The sequence below is a fragment of the Rutidosis leptorrhynchoides genome, chromosome 4, assembly GCF_046630445.1.
Source record: "Rutidosis leptorrhynchoides isolate AG116_Rl617_1_P2 chromosome 4, CSIRO_AGI_Rlap_v1, whole genome shotgun sequence".
NCBI lineage: Eukaryota > Viridiplantae > Streptophyta > Magnoliopsida > Asterales > Asteraceae > Rutidosis > Rutidosis leptorrhynchoides.
This window is the reverse complement of record NC_092336.1, coordinates 644042609-644067332: the sequence shown is the minus strand read 5'-3', so window position 1 is coordinate 644067332 and position 24724 is coordinate 644042609. Positions and strand designations below refer to the sequence as shown.

Below are 24724 nucleotides of genomic sequence, written 5' to 3'. Positions count from 1 at the left end.
TAAGTTAATTATTATTATTACAAATATTAACAAAATGATTATTATTATTAACATTAGTATTAAGATTACTACCATTCAAATTATTATTAATAGGATTATTATTAAATAATAAGATTATTATCATTAAAAATTATTATTATTAAAATTATAATTAAGTAATATCATTATTAATATTATTATTAAATCTATATTATTAAAATTATTACCATTATTATTATTATTATTATTATTATTATCATATTAACTATTAGACAAAACTTATGAATAGTATAGGGGTAAAATCGTCATTTCCTACCTCCTCTACTTAAATATCTTTTCTCTCCATCTTTCTTATCCAAAATGAACCACCCATATCCTTCCACACACAACCAACAAATACAAAATGACTAAACTACCCTCTCACTACTAAACCTCTCTCCAGTGAGTACAACCAACATAGCATTCCGTACAACTATCTCAAAAAAAAAAAAAAACCACTACGCCTCCTTAACAAAAATACCCCACCCAAATCTAGATAAATCTCATGTTCATACACAATATACCTTAACATGAAGTTTTATAGACATGGAATTTGTTAGAAAAATCATTCATCATCACATGTTAAGAAACTAAAATAATACACCATAATACACCATACACAAAAAAATAATAAAAAAATAACACATGAACGCATCAAACAAAGAGAAATTTTACATTCAAAGAGATAATGTGAACAATGATGTAGCTTTCGTTGGTGACACGGTGGCCATTTTTGACACCCCCGCCGTCGCCGATTGCCGCATGTGATAACCACCACCAATTAGATCTTAAAAACAGAAAGAATATCAAAACTCCTCAAACTATATAACTGCTGCGAGAAACTCACTTGCTCAAAAAAGCACCCAAACAGCCGGAAAACTAAAGAAAAATGTTGAGTAGTGATCGGAAAATGTAAATCTCCGTCGGTGGCTATTTGTGGCGCGTGACGGACAATAAACCGCCAAAACCGATTGATTTTGTTCGTAACGTAAGTTCGTCTAGAATGGCGTTGGAGGTGGCTTCCTGAATTTAGAAAAAAGAGGAAGAATTAAAGATCAAATATTTGGAAAGTTTTAGTCATTAGTTTGAGTTGTTGGAGAAGAAAAAGAGAGGAGAGAGAGTTGGTTCTTTTTACTAGGGAATATTAAAATTAATGACATGTGAACCGAATTGTAGTAGATTACCCACCTTCCCAGTCTATTGTTATTTTATATTTAGTTGTATTAGAAAGCTCAAATTCTAAAAAGCCCAAACCTAAGAGGTCCAAAAAAGTATGTGTGATGACCCGGAAATTTCTGACCAAATTTAAACTTTATCTTTAAATGATTTAATGTTTTCGACACGATAAGTAAAGTCTGTAATGTTAATTCTCAAAGTTTTGGAACTATATTCATATAATCAAATATTTTTGACTGTTCTCGACGATTCACGAACAATATATATAACTTAATGTGCATATATATATATATATATATATATATATATATATATATATATATATATATATATATATATATATATATATATATATATATATATATATATATATATATATGATTTCAAGTTATTTAGTAAACGATAGTAACATTCGATTATTGATTCGATTAATATTTAGATAAGTTAACTAAAACGTTTAAGATGAACCAGTAAAACAATAATTTGCTACAGTATTTTCGAATTGCTACAGTACCCGAAAAGCTACAGTGTTTTCGAAAATCACTATTTGCTACAGTAAAACACTATTTCAAAATGAAAATGTATATATTATATATATATATTAACAAATAGCAAGACGATGATTTATAGAAGTAAATGACCAAAACACTCGAAAGTTTAAGATATACTTTGAGTGGTATAGTTTATGGATAACTTAAGGCTATATTTTGATAAAGGTACGTGACACGAAATGTAAAATGCAAGTTTTCTCAGCGTACGAAGGGACATTCGAAAAACCGGAACCAGGACATAAGTCGAGTGACGATGTACGACTTATCAGAACGAAAATTACAAGTCAACTATGCACGTGAATTTAATATAATATATAATTAATTATATAAATTATATATATTATATATATAATTAAATATTATGTCGACAAACAATGAGACAAAATCATTTTGAGCTGGACAGCGAAGCCATGCGATCGCATGGCCTTTACACTAGTTTCCCATGCGATCGCATGGGAAGGAAATTTAGAAAACATCTATAAATCGAGCTGGTTCCTGCACTTATAACACACACACATATCCGAATACATATTACTCCCTCTGTAATTATTATTATTATTATTTATATTATTATTATTATTATTATTATTATTATTATTATTATTATTATTAAGATTAATATTATTATTAATCTTATTATTATTAGTAGTATTAATATTATACATAAAATACTACGACGAGGTCTTGAGCGTGTCACTTTCAAAATGGGTTTTCAAGCGGGATAGAGCTAAGGAAATTATGGGTAATGTTTGGGGGTATATTTATGAATCAAACCTAGTGTTTATCATCTCCGTTACATCTACGTACTTTCATACAATATTGAATCTCAATATTGATACGTAAGCACTCATATTTTATCTTTTATATATTAATTGTGTATCCATGTCTAGTGCTCGAGTGTATATATTTATACATGCTTGTATGCTAAATTTCGTCGCTAAACAGTTTTTAATGAATCGCGAATTAAATACATATATTACTGGTAAAAGGTATATGATATATATGTTTTTGGAAAGCTGGCGAAAAATCAATGACTTTTCATTTAGATATCGAATAGTATCGATGAACGGATTAAAAGATATGATCAACTGAATTATGATTGACGATAATTGAAATTGCTTTTGAATCTGCAATTAAGATTTAAACAACTTGTTTACAAGATTGATAAATTGGATTTTTGAATATTACCAGCCGAGTAAATGAATCCTTATATAAGGTACGTCTCGTTTTGTTAAACAACTGTCAAAATTGACATTTTTAAACGACTTTGGATAACTTTTGTATGTCGATCTCGAGCAATAGGATTGTGATACACTATGACCTGACCTAGCTTGACAGACATTTATTGACCAACATATGTTCTCTAGGTTGAGATCTACGGTTATTTGGTAATCCGAGTTTCAGTCACATTTTGGTGAACGACTTTATATGCTGCTAATGTGAGTTTCATTTGCTCCCTTTTACTCATTATATTTTTGGGCTGAGAATACATGCAATGTTTTAATAACTGTTTTACAATATTTATATGCGTGAGTTTCATTTGCTCCCTTTTTAATTGCTTTTGCAATCTATATTTTTGGGCTGAGAATACATGCAATTTATTTTAAACGCAATGGATACAAGTACATACTAAATTCTACACTGAGTTTAAACCGAAAATCCCTTAGCTTTGGTAACTAGTAACTACCAATTATAAGAACTGGTGGGCGCAAGTAGTAGTATATGGATCCATAGGGCTTGATATCCCCGTCCGAGCTAGAGCGCTAGCCTTTTAACGGACGTATGCTATTTGAGAAGAGTACACGTTGGTTTGCGTGTACTATTAAGATGATTATACAAAGGGTACAAATTATATATACGTTAAGTTTAGTTACCGGAGTGCTCAATCTTGTAGAATATTTTGATAAACGTTTCTGGATGAAATAACTGAAATCTTGTGATCCACCTTTATGTACAGATTATGCAAAACATTAAAACTATGAACTCACCAATCTTTGTGTTGACACTTGTTAGCATGTTTATTCTCAGGTTCCCTAGAAGTCTTCCGCTGTTTGCTTATATTTAGACAAGCTATGTGCATGGAGTCTTACATGGCATATTTTTCAAGGAAACGTTGCATTCACCAAATTATCACTATGTATCTTATTTTGACTGCATTGTTAACGGAAGTACTATTGTAAACTATTATATTACGGTGATTGTCTATATGTAGAAATCATCAGATGTCGAAAACCTTTGACTTAAATATTCATTTATGGTGTGCCTTTTCAAAAGAATGCAATATTTACAAAACGTATCATATAGAGGTCAAATACCTCGCAATGAAATCGATGAATGACGTGTTCGTCCATATGGATTTGGAGCGATCGTCACAGTTGGTATCAGCGCGTTGGTCCTAGCGAACCAGGTCTTGCATGAATGTGTCTAACTGATAGTTGTTAAGATGCATTAGTAAGTCTAGACTTCGACCGTGTCTGCAAGTTAAAAGTTTTGCTTATCATTTCTTGTCGGAAATTACATGCTTATCATTCTTAAGTCTAGACACGTTTTCCTGCATTTATTGCATAAATAGTGTATAGACAAAATTTCATATCTTAGCGTATCTGTTACTATAAACTTTTCCTGACATCTTCCGAAAATTTCTCCGTGATTTATGGAATTTGGTATTATATATACATATGTAAATTGTGTATTGAAGAATACCAAACTAAATTCAATAATCTAATTCATATCAAAAATCATCTCCCTAATTATACAAGATGGATCCCGTATCTAGTTCAAATTCCTTAAACTCCGACAGCTATTCCGATATGAATATTCACCTGAATTCCGAAGACAGTGTAACCGAAATGGATCAACCAATTAGCCATAATCTATTCTGGATGAATTGGGGATTGGTTCGTAGTCTACTTAATCATTGGAGACAAGAAGAAGGTGATTCCTTCCATCCACCACATTGCCCTCTTGGCGATGAACCTGAAGCACTTACCGGTGAACCTATCCGACACACCATTTTCTCTCTCATTTCCAGAGTATCTCATCATGATTATATACTATCTCAAATTCTGGATCTTATTCATCCACTCGTCTGAACCGCCAATCATCCCGGTGTAGTAGAAGAAGTCAACGAGCTTCGCGCTCGGGTAGTGGATTTGGAGAATATGGTGCAAAGGTTACAAGCACCAGCAGCATCACCGGCATCAACAGTACCACCAACAACAACACCAACTGTACCATTACCACCACCAACAACATCCACATTGCAAACCTCAACTTCACAATCTGTTCCACGAGCATCAACATCCTTCACGGAGGAATATCAATAAGAATAAATAATGAAGTGTTGATTTCATTAGTGAAAAACTCCGCAAAGATTATGTAATCTTTAATGTTTTAGAGATTAATCATTTCTAAGTCAAGCTGAAAATCAAATGAGCTTAATATGATATTAACTCATTAAATCCGTATTACATCTGAAGAAATATACATACATATTTTTTCATAAAGACTGTAATGAAAATTCTTTTGTACAAAATATTACTTGTGAAATCTTTAACGGGTAGGTACTTCCCGGGAAATATATAAGTTCACAATTAATATGTTATACTGTACATTCTTCAACTTTGATTCAAAAATTATTAACTATGCTCACATCGATATACAATCGTTTTCATACAAATTCAATTACATATTCTGATATTGACGGATCAGAATCCAAGTCAAGATTTAACAAGTGATATCATTCTTAGATCTCTACATTTTTCAAAGCTATACTTTGACTTCAAAACTGTGAAAGATCCTTTAGCATTGTTATTACCGAAAATAATCTTGCAATTCCTTTTCAAAGTATCCAGTTTTATCACACTTTCAACTAGTGAACTTCGACTTTTCAGATTAGCCTTATTATAACCTTGACATATACGTTCTTGTTACTGGGGAACCTTTCATGTTCCACCACATTAGCAGTAAATTTACCAACAACTTTATTAATCCTCGACCTTTCGAAAAATCCTTATACTCATTGAAACCCTATCATGTACTCATCCACATCTTCTAATAATAATTGCCATATCAACCACCGGGAATTAGCAATCAGTATTTTGAATCTCGCAGCATTTTCTACGACAACAGTTATATATAGATAACATCTATTATCTAGACTTACATACTTCGAATGTGAAGTTTCTGAAAAACACCCCAAACTACGAAACTAGTTCTCCGAATTTTGGAAAAATGCTGATGAAGCAGCAAAAACTGTAAACGACTTTAACAATCGAAAGTTTGATGATAAAGAGTAGTGTGTTGGAAAAGCACAGAAAAAGAGAAGGTTTGGAACTGGAAAACGGGTTGAGCAAAGTATGAAGGAGGCTGTAGACAAATCACAAGGACGAAATCTACCTTCAAAGAATCCAAATGATTCAGTGTCTGCTGAAACCATTAGTAAGAACCTTACTTCTTATTCTAAACCTTCACAGACAGATTTTTCGCATCATCCTCTGATATTAGAAATTCTAAGATATCATCGTATCTTCCATTATAAATATCCTTCATATTTCTGAAGATATTTTCATAACTATTCTTATCTGAAATCATTCATCTCTTCGCGCTATGTGTGTTACATCATAAAAGAAACTATTTTAGTTTCTAAAATTTGAAAAAAAAAAAATTCGAAAAATGAATGTTTGGAGATAATGTTGGGAACTGAAGCATGAATTAGTATAATATAATGACACATCATAAAATTCGAAAAACTATGAACTTACCAACCTTTGTGTTGACACTTGTTAGCATGTTTATTCTGAGGTTCCCTAGAAGTCTTTCGCTGTTTGCTTATATGTTAGACAAGCTATGTGCATGGAGTCTTACATGGCATATTTTTCAAGGAAACGTTGCATTCACCAAATCATCACCATGTATCTTATTTTGACTGCATTGTCAATGGAAGTATTATTGTAAACTATTATATTACGGTGATTGTCTATATGTAGAAATCATCAGATGTCGAAAACCTTTGATTTAAATATTCATTTATGGTGTGCCTTTTCAAAAGAATGCAATATTTACAAAACGTATCATATAGAGGTCAAATACCTCGCAATGAAATCGATGAATGACGTGTTCGTCCATATGGATTTGGAGCGATCGTCACAGTATGTCCAATAATTTATCAAACAAACCAAATTGACCATATAGATAAAGATGGGTGCCTATAACTAATTTCAATACTTTAAAATTTAAGCACTATATACGATACGATAAACAAATTAAAATTTGACATCATCTAGCAAATTTTAAATTCAATAATTATTATGACTATAAAATAATCTACTTAAACGCAAACGGTCAATAATTTAATAAACCCGACGCAACGCAAGGGCACAAAACTAGTTATTATCATTTAGTAAAATTATTATTATTATAGTTATTATTATTATCATTTTCATTAAAATTAATATTATTATAATTATCATCAGTATTGTTATTATTAATATTATCATTATAATCAAATACAACTTTTATTTACTATTACTAATATTATTTTACCAAATAAATATTGTGTATATAAAAAAAATATACTTATAAGTAATATTACATAAAAGTAGGTATTAATCACATTAACCATTCTTATATAAATATTCATATATAACAAGTTAATTATTTTTAATATAATACTAATCAAATATATATATTAACATAATTATATAAATATTAATCATTTTAAATTTATACGCAAACTAAATACACAAGATATATAATTCAAGATATAATATTAATTCGTTCGATTACAAGTATATGTGTTAATATAAATATTTGATATAGGTTCGTGAATCGGAGGCCAACTCTGCACTTGTGCAGTGCCAACATATGCATATTTACTACAAACTATCGTATCGTATCGCGAGTTTCATTTGCTCCCTTTTTATCTATATTTTTGGGCTGAGAATACATGTACTATTTTTATAACTGATAGACATAATTACAAACTATTATGCGACCAACATGAGTACTTTTATTGTGTTCATCTGAAACATGCAAAACCCTGCTTTGTAATATCATTAATTGCTAGATAATGAAGAGGCAAACGGAATTATTATAAATAGCGTTATTGGGAGTAACGTCCCGCACTGTTGACCTCGGGTCAATTGGTGGTATAATAATGATCTCGACAATTACATATGTATTGTCTCGGGGTAAAATCATTTAGTTTTGATATTATACGCTCATGGCATACTTTTGATATACATGATATATCGTCTTTTATTAAATCTTGTGATCTATTACTGAAATCATTATTTATGACAAACCTATGAACTCACTCAACCTCGTGTTGACTTTTTAAGCATGTTTATTCTCAGGTACTTAAATATTGCTTTCGCTGTATATCTGCTGCTTTGATGATAATTTCTTGCCATGCTTGGAGTCTTCGTGCATTACTTACCAATTCATTTAAAAACATTTAATGCTCTAAATACAATGTAATCTATTTATCTTCCGCTGTAAAACTCAATAAAATGTCTCATATAGAGTCGTTCTCATTTACACAACTGTAATTTGATATAATTAGTCACAAATACCCAGGCCCTATTTAGGGGTGTGACAGATTGGGTTGTGGTTGCTGCCAGAGGTGATTTTGCTTTTGCTCTTATGAGTTGTTAAAACTTGCAAAAATCTTTGATATAGTGTTATTATTAATTAGTTTGTAGTCGGCTATTATTGAAGCTTGTATACATTAGTAAAGATATCTCAAAAGCCTTAATTGATTTGGATGTGGACCTGATGAATAATTGATTTGGGTTTGCTAATTTTCATTTTTCGGGTTCTCATGGCGGGATCAAACGCCTGTGTTCATGGTTAATAACATTCGCAAAATCCCTTTAAGGGATGGAGGGACCTCTAAAGCTCGTCGGAACGAAAAAACGGTGTATAGAAGGCTAGCGATTTATGTTGGAAAAAATTCGGAGACGGGCCATCAATCATTCTATGTCACCAATTTTCCTGAACATGCTGATGTGACGGCTTTAAGAAAGGTATTCGATGCTTATGGTTATTTAATTGACGTTTATATTGCTAAGAAGCGTGCTAAATCTGGTAAAAGATTCGCTTTTATTCGTTTCATGGGCGTAAAACATATGTTGGAAATGAAGAATCGTCTTGCGGATGTGTGGATGGGAAGTTTTCATATCTTTGTTGAAGCATCCAAATTCGATAACAGGTATACTCCTAACAAGGTTACGGTTCCTTCGATTAAGAAATCTCCTGTTGTTAATTCTCCTGTTACGCCTATTGTTAACAAGTCTGAGAAGGGGGATGAAAATCAATCCGTTATAGGCGATGATGTATCTTATGCTTCGAAAGTTTCTGGCTGTAATACTTCGAACAAAAAGATTTCACTTGATGATTGTGATTTGGTTACCGTAAAGAAAGATGATCATGTAATCATGGTTAAATTAAAAGATGTGGGTGCCTTGTTTACTATTTATAGTGTATACTTAGCAGAGGGCTTTTCAAACTTCAATATTCAGTACGTTGGTGGCTATTGGGTTTGGTTGAAGTTCGAGCTTAAATCATCGTTAGTGGCGTTCAAGAACAATGCCAACTTATCATCAATGTTTGTAGCTATTAAAGATGCGTCGGATGATTTCATTGTTGATGAACGTAGTGTTTGGATTAAGATTACGGGACTACCTACATTTGCATGGGGTTCGAATGCATTCAAAAAGGTAGCTTCAGCTTATGGTAAGTTTTTATTCTTTGAACCTAAATGCAAATTACCGTTATCTTCGGGTCGTGTATGTATTGCTACCTACGATAAAAAGCCGATTTCATCATCTTCCATTGTTGGCATTAATGGTAAGGAGGTAGAAGTATATGTTCATGAAGTTGAGTCATGGGCTTTTGATATTGAAACTACCATTGAGAATGCTAACAGTGAAGATGTCGAATCAGACAAAGAAGATGTGGACATTAATTGTTCAAGGTCCTCTTTTGTGGAAGGTTCGAACTCGAATTCTGATCCGCTGAAAAAGTTTGATGGGCTCATAATAGATGATAATATTGATAATTCAGTGGCTTCGAGTAATAAAGTTATGGAACCTAAATCAAATTTTAGGGTGAATTCGGGTGTTCATAATTTTGTAGCGAATAGTCCAAGCAAGTCTTACCCTCCTGGGTGCACGTTTGAACATGATATTCGTGCCAATAAGATGCTCTCAGGAGGCTCTGTTAATTGTCAAACACATTTCACTGTTGACGATCATTCTTTTTTGGGTAACATGTCTGTTAATCAGGCCTTAGAAGACGATATTTTTGGCATCGGTGAGTTGCTGGGATTTAAGTGAACGGGTTATAAGAATTATATGAATCGAGAAGGGGTATTTAATGGTTTCCCATGAAGATCTTATCGATTAATAGTTGCGGTTCAAAAGTTTTCGAGAAGCGTAAATGGATTCGTGATTTGTGTGCTTCGATGAATGTTCAATTTTTGGGCATTCAGGAGTCTAAGTTATCTCATTTACAGATGTTTAGATTAAAATCGTTTTAGGGTAATTCTAACTTTGATTATTCGTTATCTTTGTCTCGTGGCCTTTCAGGTGGTATTATTTCTCTTTGGGACCCGATGGCTTTTTCTAAAAGCAACATTTGGTGTGACGATAACTTTGTAATTGTTAAAGGCTCGTGGAAAAAAGAAAATATGGAAGTGTATATGGTGAACGTTTATGCCCCACAACCTTTAGCTGAAAAAGTTATTCTTTGGAATAAGCTATCGTCTTTTATAAATTATAATAAGGAGAGTATATCTTTATGGGGGATTGGAACTCGGTTAGAGTTCCAGAGGATCCGTGTGGAACAGATTTTTGTAGTCAAGATGCTCATGTTTTTAACGATTTTATTGATTCTAATTTTCTGTATGAAATTCCTTTAGGCGGGCTTCGTTTTACATGGCGTACAAAATTGGGCAATAAACTAAGTAAGTTGGATCGGATTTTCTTGTCTAACAACGTTATTAATGCTATTTCAGATATTAAAGGCTCGGTTCTTCCACGTGGTTTTTTAGATCATTCTCTTATTTTACTCTTTCAAGATAAGGTGGATTTTGGTCCAACTTATTTTAAGATGTTTGATTCTTGGTTCGAGAGGCCCAATTTTGATTTTTCTTTTAGAAACTCTTGGAACACTATAAATCAAAAGCCTGATTCAGATATCGTTGCCAAGATGCGTTCTTTAAAGTATCATTTTAAAGATTGGATTCAAAAGTCTAGAAATAGTGAAGACGCTCGCTTGAAAACTATTTCAAATGATATTAATGCTATTGATATTCTTATTGATGGAGGTAACGCTAGTGTAGACGATGTTAATAGACGTAACAATCTGGCAGTTGAACGCGATGAGATCAAAAAACTAAAAGACTTTGATATGCTTCAAAAATCTAGAATCAAATAGGATGTCGAGGGGGACGAAAACTCGAAATTTTTTCATGGTTCTCTTAAACATAAACGTAGATATCAACATATTCAAGGTTTATGGTTGATGGGGTTTGGATTGATGATCCTTTTGAGATCAAACAGAGATTTTTCTATTTTTATCAAGCTAAGTTTGATGTAGTTAACTCAGGGACTGAATTCATTAATATTAACCCTCATTATGTTCTATCTTCAGACGAGGCTGACTTCCTGGAACGAGACATTGATGATTCGGAAATAAAGAATGCTGTTTGGGATTGTGGTAGTTCAAAAGCGCCCGGCCCAGATGGTATTTCTTTCAGTTTTATTAAACAATACTGGGACGTTTTACAATATGATATTTGTAGAGATATTCGTGCTTATTTTTCTTCGTTTATTATGCCACGTGGTGCGAACTCAGCTTTTTCCACTCTTATTCCGAAGGTTAAAAATCCGGTTCTCATTTCTGAATTTAGACCTATTTCGCTTGTAGGTTTTTTTTACAAGATTGTGTCTAAAATTATCACGAACCGCATGCTTTTTGTGATCGATAAAATTATTAGTCCCGTTCAGACTGGATTCATTTTGGGACGTCAGATTCTCGATGGTCCGTTGATATTGAGTGAAATTATGTCTTGGGTCGAGAAAAATAATAAAAAAATGTTGCTTTTCAAAGTTGATTTTGAAAAGGCATATGATTCGGTAAATTGGGAGTACCTGATGTTCATGTTTACCTCCTTGGGTTTTGGTTCCAAATGGTGTGCGTGGATTAGAGGATGTTTAGAGTCGGCAAAAACATCTGTGCTTGTTAATGGTAGCCCGACCCGAGAGTTTTGTATCAGACGTGGTTTAAGACAAGGCGAACCTCTTAGTCCTTTCCTTTTTATCATTGTAATGGAGGGTTTACATATAGCGTTTCAACGCTCCATGGAGTGTAATCTTATTCGGGGTATTAATATTGGATCGCTTGACGTTTCTCTTTCTCATTTTTTATATGCAGATGATGTCATTATTTTTTCAGAATGGAGACTACAAGATCTAAGGCATATTATTACTATCCTCAAAGTCTTCTTCCTTGTTTCGGGTCTGAGAATCAATGTCAATAAGTCCCAATTGTTCGGCGTTGGGGTTAGTGATTCCAAGATTATGTCTTTTGCTAATGTGACTGGTACTCGTATTGGTTATTTTCCCACCACTTACCTTGGTGTTCCCATTGGTTGTAATATGAAACGTATTTCGAGTTGGGAGTATTTGATGGATAAGTTCCGTACCAAATTAGCTTCCTGGAAAGCTAGCTTATTATCTGTAGGTGGCAGGTTAACGCTCATTAAATCTGTCATGGGAAGTCTAGGTATATATATTTTTGGTCGCTATTTAAATGCCCGAAATCTGTTTTAAAAACTCTTGAATCTTTAAGATCAAGGTTTTTTTGGGGCGGTGATATGTCGGGTAGAAAGATGAGTTGGGTCAAATGGGACTCGATTCTTGCTCCTTTTAATTATGGTGGCCTTAATGTGGGAAGTTTGAAAGCATTTAATATTGCTTTACTTAACAAATGGTGGTGGAGGTACGTTAATAAACCGAATGATTTATGGCTGAAAGTTATTAAAGCGATCCACGGGACTTCATTCAGCATTGTTTCAGGTCATGGGACCTCTATGTGGTCCAATATTGTTACAGCTTGTTTGAAAGCTGTTAACGATAGTATGATGCCTGATAATTTATTTCGATTGGATATTGGTAACGGGAGAGATGTCCGGTTTTGGCATGACATTTGGTGTGATAATTCACCACTTTCTTTTAGGTTTAATCATTTGTTTCATTTAGAAACCAATAAAGACGACTTGGTTGCTGATAAGTGGGATGGTAATTGATATTGCTTTAAACATACATATTATTCGACGCAATATCATTTATATTTCATAGGTTTTTACCGTTTACTAAGACATTCGAATGTATAAATCACAAGAAAAATGACAAAAGATAATACGAGCTCGAAGTTTGAAGAAACGACGATAAAACAACAATAAACGATGGATTTAAACAAATTACATATCAAGATTTCGTTACCCGAATACAAGTTCAAGTTGAGCAAAGAAAAAGAGTTCAAATGAAAAGGTCCAAATCGATAAACGTCAACGCGGGATCAAAAGAGAACAAACATAAAAATAAAAATAAAAGAATTCTGTTTACTCTTACACGGATCGTGTACATCTACACGAAACGCGTAGTATTTTGCTCCTACGCGTAACGTGTGGCCTCTACACGAAACGCGTAATGTTAGGCCGAATTTAATCATGAATCACAAATGGGACGGTGGCTTTTGTGTTAAAAATCAATACTTTTAGAAGTGGTATAGCAAAAAGTAGGATATTACAGTGGATACTTTTGATCAACTCTTCAATAAAAAAATACGGAGCACTAGTCTAAAGGATACAAGAGTCAGTACATATACCACATACAGAGACACATAAAAGGACACACACATTTTCAAGAGTTACACACACAATTTATTAGTTACTCTGTAATTTCAAGTACTCTGTATAATTTAGTTCTGTATCAATTTAATTCTCAAGGTTCAAGATTAGGATAGTTTCAAATATTAAGGGTGTATTATTCGTGATTAAGGGTGTTATTGTACGCGTGAATGGTGTTGTTATTGTAATTTTTTTTCTACCGTTTGAAGTTAATGAAAGTGAAGAATTTTTAGTAAGTATATTCTGTTAAAATTATCGTTATTATTATATTTGCATATTTATATTTTTATGTTTACCTTAGTATAATGAGTAGCTAAATTTCCCTAGTGTTTGCTTAGATGTAGAGCCCCTAGTGAAATGGATTGTTAATCATTTGTAAAAATTAAAATGTAACTTGAGTATTTTTAACATTGAGCCTAGTCAAAAGAACCATTATTGTGTAATTAGGTATTTAACCCTTATCACTTAATTTATTAGATTCTAATAACGAAAGTTATTTTTATTTATATAAATTAAGCTTCAAACATTAAAAGTGATCTAGACGAATTTATAAATAAGTTATTAACACTAATTTATAAATAAACTTCGGTGGTTTGGGTAATATCAATAGTTATATAATAGTGAAATTGTAATAAGGGAAACCGTTATAATTTGGGTATTGGCGAAAGTCAAAACTAGATTAGGTCTCAATTTAAATACTTGGGGAATAGTAGCTATCTAAATAGAATCTGATGAAAATTAGATTTAATTTAGCTAGTCATAACCTTATATTTATTCGAAAGAAAAATATAAAGTTTATTACTAGAACATTTTAAATAGGGCTTAAACTCAAAAACAATCCATGGATCTAGAGGTGACACATTTAAGTAAACACTCCCATTTATATATTGTAAAATTATTATCACTATTATTATTTACGAAGTATTACAGCACTAAAATATAAAAATTTACATCAAAATATTCGAATTTGTACCAGAACTGTTTGTCACATCGTATAACACATACGCGGATCGTGTATGATCACACGAAACTCGTAGAAACAGAATATATGCAGAACGCGTATAAATACGCGAAAAGCGTAAGTAGTAATCTATTGCTGTTACGAATTTAGTACATGATACGCGTACGTTTTAAGATATACGCGAAACGCGTATAAATACGCGAAACGCGTAAGTATAAATACGGGAACAGTACGAAATTAGGTTAAAATCTAGGGTTTTGAATATATTATTATTATATTTAAATTATTAATTTATATTTAGTATTAATTATTATAACACATGTTTTAATCTTACTATTTAGTATTAATTAATATAATTTATAATTAGTAATTAGTTTATAATTAGTTAATTATTGTAATTCCTTTTAATTTAATTAAAACATGTCTTTTAGTTAATTTAAGTTAATTTGTAATTTTATTTTATTGTTTAAAACAAATTCCTAATCAATTAGTTTTATTAAAAATTATTGTTTTATTTATTATCATTTAGTATTAAAATTGTTTTATCACAATTAGAATAATTTCATTTAGTTCATTTTTAAGTTAGTAATTATAAATCTCGTAATTTTGTAATTTTAATTATGAAGTAAATTAGTTAAGTCTCGTTTCCATTATTGTTATTTTATAAATTCCTAATCCAAAACCCCCTTTAAATAAGTTTGACTTCAAAGACTATTAAAAACCATTAAACACTCCATCTCCCTGTGGAACGAACCGGATTTACCTACAAACTAAACTACGCGGATAGGACCAGTTGCCTATATATGTTTGAAACCAACCTAAAATCGTTAAAATACCATATATACAATAAATCAATTCGTGTAATAAAACAACTCAATCCGTTCATAAATAAAGGTATTGTTTCAACGCATCAACTTTTTGGCACCGCTGCCGGGGAATTGGCAGTTAAATAAATAGATAATTTTTTTGATTCGTAGTAGTAGTTGGATTTGTACGTGGACCGGGTTGTTGGATCACCAATTTTATTGGTCAATAGAAGGATCCTGCCCCTCTGCTGCATCTTTGGGCTATTCAAAACGTGGGCAAAATCAGAAGAAAACTCTGTTTGTTTAAAGGTTTTTATCATTGTTTTTATGTTATTCGATCCTCTCGAGGAAATTCATTTCCAAGAAAGTTCAACGTTTATGAATAAATCCTTTAGTTCTTTGTACAATTTCCCAATTGTATGATCCGTTCAGAAAATACTAAACTCGTTAAACTTAATCCGGAACCACAAAGAATTAATAAAGGACAAAAACAACAAAAAGAAGTAGGAAGTACTAGTACTTTTAAAACACCGAAAAACACTAAACAGAAGCAAGTAGGTAATACTAGAAAAGCTTTTGGTGTTGTGATTGCATAATAGAAATTAATGCATGAACTTACGTTCCTCCAACACTGAATTAACTCCTTCATATCCTGAACCCGAAAGGAAATTCCACGAACGCTTAAGAGCTCAAGAATTAGAATCTCTCGCTGAGGACTTAGAATCACTTTCATTAAATTCTAACTCTGAACCAGATATTCAACAGACCATAGAACCAAATATGGCTGTTACAAATCAAACGATGGAAGCATTAATGAAGGCGACAAGAACAGGTCAAGGCCACGCAATCATCCAACCTACGATGACTGACGGATTTGAAATAAAAGGTCAATTACTTCACATGGTGACTAATACATGCCAATTCGGTGGAGCTCCAAATGAGGATGCTAACGAGCATCTTCATAAGTTTGTAAGCATTTGCAAACTATTCAAAATTAAGGATGACTCCGATGAAGTCGCATGTTTGAAAATCTTTCCATGGTCCTTAAAGGACGATGCGAGAGATTGGCTAGACTCATTACCAGAAGGTTATATCGAAAACTGGAATGACATGATGGACAAATTTTTGTCAGAATTCTTTCCTGCTTCAAAAGCAGCGAAATTGCAAAGTGATATAAACCATTTCAAACAAAAACTTAACGAAACCCTTTATGAAGCTTGGACCCGATTCAACAAAATGCTTAGGGTATGTCCTCAACACGGGTTGAATACATTCCAAAAAGTCCAAATATTTTATAAAGGAGTAAATGTTGCTACTAGAAAAGATATCGGCGTTGCAGCCGGTGGTTCGATAATGAAGAAAACACCAGAAGACGCTCACACAATCATTGCCGATATAGCAGCACATTCCCATAATTGGCATCAAGAGATAGAATTCTCTAGATCATCAACCGTTGCTAATATCGAAAGCAATGATGAAATTGCTTCTTTAAAAGTACAAATGGCAAATCAAGCAAGACAAATTGAGAAAGTAACCAAGGAAATGCATGCTATCAGGGTAGGATGCGAAATGTGCCAAGGCCCCCATCTTACTAGAGATTATGATAAAACAACGATGGAAGAGCAAGCAAATTTCTTAGGTTACTTGCGAAAAGGTGAAATGAATTTCAACGATTTTTCAGCGATAGAAGCAAATAACCGAAAATATCCTCCAATTAACAACTATCAAACAGGAGGACCTTCAGGTTTAAATAATAATAACTATCAAGGAGGAAATCAGGTTTACCAAAACAACCGAAATTTCCAAAATCAAAATCAAAATCAAAGAAATCCACCACCAGGTTACAATAACCTAAACAACCGAAATCAACCTCAACGAATTTATCAAAATAATTTCCAACACAATCAACCACAACCACAACCACAAGCAATTATACAACCACAACCCGAAAAGAAATCCGGTTTAGAAGATCTCTTAAGAGATTTTATGATTAAGCACGAGCAAACTGCAGAAATTCAAACTCAACAAATTCGAAATCAACAAGCTACGATTCAGAATTTAGAAAGAGATGTTGGAAGGATCTCACAGTTACTATCAGAGAGGCCACCAGGCGCTCTCCCCTCAAATACTCAAGTGAATACCAACAACAATCAAACAAGGAATGAGCATGTAAATGCTATAACTACTAGAAGTGGTTTAACTGTTAACCCAGAAACTAGTAAGACCTCAGAAGTTCCTTTATCTTCTTCTAGTTTACAAGAACCTGTTGATATAGATGAACATGTTGAGAAAGAACAAGAAAAAGATGATCCACCTGAGATCATATCAAAAAAAATTGAAGAACCACCATTGAAGGTGCACAAAGCACCTATTCCATACCCGAAAGCATTAAAGAAAGACAAACTCGCGAGCCAATATCAAAAATTTTCAGATATGATCAAGCAAATTAGCATTAACATGCCACTCGCAGAAGTTCTTAGGGGTATGCCAAATTATGGAAGGTTTATTAAGGATCTCATAGCCGATAAAGGTAAATATGAAGAAGTTTCAACCACATTCCTCAATGAGGAATGCTCAGCGATTTTGCAAAAGCAAAAGATGCCACCGAAACTTGGAGATCCTGGTAGTTTCATTATTCCGTGTCTGATGGGAGATTCAGTAATGTACGATGCATTAGCTGACTTAGGCGCAAGTATCAATCTTATGCCACACTCGTTATACTTAAAACTAAACCTAGGCGATCTAAAACCAACTAGGATGTGTATACGCCTAGCAGATAGAACTTTTAACTATCCTATTGGTATTGCCGAAAACCTACCAGTTAAAGTCAATCATTTAATCTTTCCTTCCGACTTCGTTGTTCTCGAAATGGAAGAAGATAGCAAGGTTCCTCTAATTCTAGGGCGACCATTTCTAAATACCGCTGATGCAATTGTGCGTGTTAAAGACAAAAAGCTTAGTCTAGGTGTAGGGGAAGATAGAGTTACCCTAAACATAGATAAAGCTATGAAACAACCTTTCTCTTCCGATGAGGAATGTTATAAGGTGGATATTATTGATTGTTGTGTCGAAAAAGAATTACAAGAACTACTAAATGTCGACACCTTGAACTTCACCTCAATGAGTGAAGGTGATGAATTCGATGTAGAACTTGAACTTGACGAATTATTGAAAGTAGTAATCGATGAAGATTATTGTGAGGAAGAAACTCTCAAGGAAGATGAACCCTTTGAAGAAATTACCGATGGTAACAGGTTCCGAATAAAATCTTCCTTGGAAGAACCGCCAACTTTGGAGCTTAAAGAACTCCCGGAACATTTGGAGTATGCTTTTCTCCAAGGTACATCACAATTACCTGTTATAATCTCATCAAAACTTTCCGATAACGAAAAGAGTAGGTTAATGTCCGTTCTAAAAACTCATAAGAAAGCAATTGCTTGGAAAACAACTGATATTCCAGGGATTAATCCAGCTTATTGTACTCATAAGATTCAAATGGAAGAAGATTTTAAACCCGTAGTACAAAGACAACGAAGGTTAAACCCTAACATGAAAGAAGTTGTCAAGAAGGAGGTTATCAAGTTACTTGAGGCCGGGTTATTATATCCTATATCCGATAGCCCATGGGTTAGTCCTGTACAAGTAGTACCCAAGAAAGGAGGTACAACTGTCGTTCTTAATGATGATAATGAACCTGTTACTACAAGAACAGTCACTGGCTGGAGAGTCTGTATAGACTACCGTCGTTTGAATGACGCCACAAGGAAAGATCATTTCCCACTTCCTTATATTGACCAAATGCTATAACGTTTAGCGGGAAAAGAATATGATAATGCTAAAAACGAACATATATTTCATAGCATTATTCCTCAAGAAACACAAGCTTTTAGTTGCAATTGTTCTATTTACAAGTGATATTCGTTTAAATAAGAAAACGTGAAGACAAAAGACAGATTCGACAAATTGAAGACGCAAACGACCAAAAAGCTCAAAAGTACAAAATACAATCAAAGAGGTTCCAATTATTGATAAGAAACGTCTCGAAATTACAAGAGTACAAGATTCAAAATGCAAAGTACAAGATATTAAATTATACGCAAGGACGTTCGAAAATCCGGAACCGGGACCAGAGTCAACTCTCAACGCTCGACGCAACGGACTAAAAATTACAAGTCAACTATGCACATAAATATAATATAATATTTAAATAATTCTTATAATTATTTAATATATTATATTATTTATAAAACCGTCGGCAGAAGAAAACAACCAAAAATGAGCCTCCCCAGCAGGCCATGCGATCGCATGGCCTGGAAGGCATAAATCCATGCGATCGTATGAGCCCCAGTTCCAGCCCACATGCCTATAAAAATCGAGTTTTGGTGCACCAAAAATATCCATCTATCTTTCTCTTCTCTCCATATATACGTAAAATATATATTTATAATTTATATTTTAATTTTAATTTTAATTATAATTCTAATAATAAGGGTATGTTAGCGAATATTGTAAGGGTGTAAGTCGAAATTCTGTCCGTGTAACGCTACGCTATTTTTAATCATTGTAAGTTATGTTCAACCTTTTTACATTAATGTCTCGTAGCTAAGTTATTATTATGCTTATTTAAAGCGAAGTAATCATGATGTTGGGCTAATTACTAAAATTGGGTAATTAGGCTTTGTACCATAATTGGGGTTTGGACAAAAGAACGACACTTGTGGAAATTAGACTATGGGCTATTAATGGGCTTTATATTTGTTTAACTAAATGATAGTTTGTTAATGTTAATATAAAGATTTACAATTGGGCGTCCCTATAATTTACCATATACACTCAATCGGACACGATGGGCGGGGTATTTATATGTACGAATAATCGTTCATTTAACCGGACACGGGAATGGATTAATAGTCACTATAATAATTAAAACAGGGGTAAAATTATGTACAAGGACACTTGGTATAATTGATAACAAAATATTAAAACCTTGGGTTACATTCAGTTGACATCCTGGTGTAATTATTAAACAAAGTATTAAAATCTTGTTACAGTTTAAGTCCCCAATTAGTGGAAAATTTAACTTCGGGTATAAGGATAATTTGACGAGGATACTCGCACTTTATATTTATGACTGATGGACTGTTATGGACAAAAACCAGACGGACATATTAAATAATCCAGGACAAAGGACAATTAACCCATGGGCATAAAACTAAAATCAACACGTCAAACATCATGATTACGGAAGTTTAAATAAGCATAATTCTTTTATTTCATATTTAATTTCCTTTATTTTATATTTAATTGCACTTCTAATTATAGCACTTTTATTTATTTTTATTGTATTTAATTGCACTTTTAATTATCATACTTTTTAATTATCGCAAGTTTATTTTATCGCACTTTTATTATTCGCAATTTCATTATCGTTATTTACTTTATGCTTTAATTTAAGTCTTGTATTTATTTTTAATATTTTACATTTGGTTTTAACTGCGACTAAAGTTTTAAAATCGACAAACCGGTCATTAAACGGTAAAAACTCCCCTTTATAATAATAATATTACTTATATATATATTTGTATTTTTATAAAAGTAAACTAATATAGCGTTAAGCTTTGTTTAAAAAGATTCCCTGTGGAACGAACCGGACTTACTAAAAACTACACTACTGTACGATTAGGTACACTGCCTATAAGTGTTGTAGTAAGGTTTAAGTATATCCATTCTATAAATAAATAAATATCTTGTGTAAAATTGTATCGTATTTAATAGTATTTTCAGTAAAAATATAAGCTATTTTATATACTACTCTGCTAAAACATCAAGTATTTTTGGCGCCGCTGCCGGGGAACATCATTCTAGCTTAAAAGCCGGAAGCGCAACGCTAATATAAAAAAAAAGATTTTTATTTTTAGTACGCTTTTGTAAAAATACGTTTTAAATATTCAAAAATATTAAAAGAAAAACAAAAATATAAATATTTTTTTTAAGAGTTTGGTAAATATTTAAGTTTTATAAAGTTTCTTTATTTCTATTTTTTTTTAGTTTGTAAAAATTTAAGTTTTATTTAATTTATAAATATATTTTATATTTTACAGCAAAAACAGAAAATAAAAAAAAATTATTAATTCGGCCTGTACTGTAGCAGCCCACTCTGTGGCCCGAAACCCTAGCCCATGCGATCGCATGGCTGGGCAACTGAGTACTCATGCGATCGCATGAGCCCATCTGACACGCCAGACTGCAACTGCATTAATTACGGATAATAATAATAATTATAATATTTAAACCCTAATTAGGGTTATATATAATATATATTAATTTAGTTTTTATTATTAATTTGTATTTTTTGTTTAATTAGTTTATTTAAATTGTAAAATTAATAGTTTTATAAAATAAATAATATAAAAATAATATTTTTATAAAAATTATACTTTTTACAACTTTTTATATTTTTTTATATTTGTTTTTCCTTTTTAATCGTTTTAGCGTAATATTTGTATTTTTAGCTCATATTTAGTTTTAATTCATAAGTTTTTGCCATAATTATTTTTACTTCTAGATTTTTAGGCTTTGCCGTAGAATTCCTTAAGTTTTTTTTTTTAGAATAAGATTTAAGTGCTTTAGAATTTTGCGACGCCTTTTTAAGTTTTAGTTTCTTTTTAAGTTATTTCCATTTGGGATATAGTTTTTCCTGTAAGCTTTAATATTTTTAGACACCTTTTACCTATGTATCAATTATCATTCCAATTAGTTATCTCAATTTGCGATTATAATTTTAAGTTAGTTGTAGTAATAAGGTTAGGTTAGTCAAGTATTTTTAAGTTTTATAAGTTTCTTATATTTTTCCGTCACCTTTTATTTTTCAACCATTTTTCTTTTTCGACCTTTTTCGACGAACTCTTTTTCTTTCTTATTTCTCGCTATTCTAGTTTTAGGACATAGATTTTTATTCTATTTCTTATCTAAATTTTCTTAAAATTACGAAAATTTATTTTAAGTGGTTAAATTGATAGACATCAAAATTTTCTGGTTCGTAGTAATAGTTGGATTTGTATGTGGACCGGGTTATTGGAGCCAAACAGTCCTCAATTATATTGAGACCAAACGAATCCTGCCCCTCTGCTGCATCTTTTGGCTATTCGAAACGTGGGCAAAATCAGAAAAGTCTATTGATTGGATAACTTATTATAATTTTTCTTTCCTTTTAAAAACTAATAGGATATTCAGTGAATGCACCGAGCAAGACGTTCACCACCTTTTGTACGTTCACCACCTGTAACTAGATCAAGACATTTAGCAAATATAACCGCCGTTGATTTTTCTTTAGAATCGTCATCCAGTCGACCAAGTACTTCAGTTCAAATTTCCGATAATCCATTTTTTGAACCCGACCTCACAATTGAGAATCCGGAGAATATTCAGGAACGGTTCGTAGATCCTGAACCACTAAACTTTCCCCCGGAACCACCAATCATTCAAACAGAGATTGTTGAGGAACGAACCATTAAATCAGAATCCTCTAGTGATTCTGATTCAAAAAATTCAATTATGAAGAATCTGGAACCTTTAAGTATGGAAGACCGAATGAGAGCTAAACGCACTGGCCAAGGTCACGCAATTACTCATCCAGACATTAATGCGCCAGATTATGAAATCAAAGGACAAATTCTACACATGGTGACTAATCAATGCCAATTTAGTGGTGCGCCGAAGGAAGATCCAAATGAACATCTACGTACCTTTAATAGGATCTGCACACTATTTAAAATCCGAGAAGTGGAGGATGAACAGATATATCTCATGTTATTTCCCTGGACTTTAAAGGGAGAAGCCAAAGATTGGTTGGAATCGTTACCTGAAGGGGCGATTGATACATGGGATGTTTTAGTTGAAAAATTTCTTAAACAATTCTTTCCGGCATCTAAAGCCGTAAGACTTCAAGCAGAAATTGTTACGTTTACACAGAAACCGAATGAAACTCTATATGAGGCGTGGACAAGATATGGAAAGTTGTTAAGAGGATGTCCGCAACATGGTTTAGACACCTGTCAAATAGTACAAATATTCTACCAAGGATGCGACATCACTACAAGAAAAGACATATATATAGCAGCTGGTGGTTCTATTATGAAGAAAGCCGAAACTGATGCTTACAAAATTATTGATAACACTGCTTCCCACTCACATGAGTGGCACCAAGAAAAAGATATCGTTAGATCATCTAAAGCAGCTAGAGCCGATTCTAGCCATGACTTAGATTCCATTTCCGCAAAGATAGATGCTGTCGAGAGACGAATGGAAAAGATGACTAAAGATATTCACTCAATACGAATTAGTTGTGAGCAGTGTGGAGGACCACATTTGACAAAAGATTGTCTCAGTATTGAATTAACAATGGAACAAAGAGAGAATATTTCATACATAAACCAAAGGCCTGGAAATAATTATCAGAATAATTATCAACCGCCAAGACCGATTTACAATCAAAACCAGAATTATAACAGAAATATTCCATACAACAACCAACAAGGTCCTAGCAATCAACAAGTATCCAATAATACTTACAACCAGCAAAGACCTAATTTTTAAAACAAACCACCACAACAAACCGATGATAAAAAGCCGAATTTAGAAGATATGATGACGAAGCTAGTTGAAACTCAAACGCAGTTTTTCACATCTCAGAAACAAACCAATGAACAAAATGCTCAAGCATTTAGAAATCAACAAGCTTCTATTCAAAATCTGGAACAATAAGTAAGTAACCTAGCAAGGTTAATAGGTGAAAGAAAACCGGGAAGTCTACCTAGTGATACAAATGCTAACCCCCGGAATGAAACAGCTAAAGCTATTACCACAAGAAGTGGTACAACACTTAAACCACCAGAAATACCTGTAACTTCTGATGAAACTATTCCTACTCCACAAGAACCACAACCTGATCAAGATAAGGAAAAAGAACCGGTAGTTGAAAAGGTTAATGAAGATAACACAGTTAAGGCTAAACCTTATGTTAAACCATACCAACCACCACTTCCTTACCTGAGTAAAATGAAGAAAGAGAAACTTGAAGCCGAGCAATCCAAATTCTTGGATATGTTTAAACGGATAAATGTAAATCTTCCTTTCATTGATGTGATTTCAGGAATGCCTAGATATGCTAAATTCTTGAAAGATCTAATCTCAAATAGAAAGAAAATGGAAGAACTCTCGGCTGTTACTATGAATGCTAATTGTTCAGCAGTGCTGTTAAATAAGATACCAGAAAAACTATCTGATCCAGGAAGTT

The 24724-nt window shown here is 32.7% G+C and overlaps 1 protein-coding gene across 1 annotated transcript in view; it reads left to right on the top strand.

Annotated features, from left to right (window-relative positions):
* Positions 1–11266: 11266 nt before the first annotated feature.
* Positions 11267–24724, top strand: part of LOC139843184 (uncharacterized) — a 36654-nt gene continuing 23196 nt past the window's right edge. The window contains exons 1-3 of the mRNA XM_071833250.1: positions 11267–11629; positions 11876–12501; positions 12603–12962. Coding sequence (XP_071689351.1) covers positions 11267–11629; positions 11876–12501; positions 12603–12962 — 1349 coding nt within the window. The remainder of the gene's footprint in view (positions 11630–11875; positions 12502–12602; positions 12963–24724) is intronic.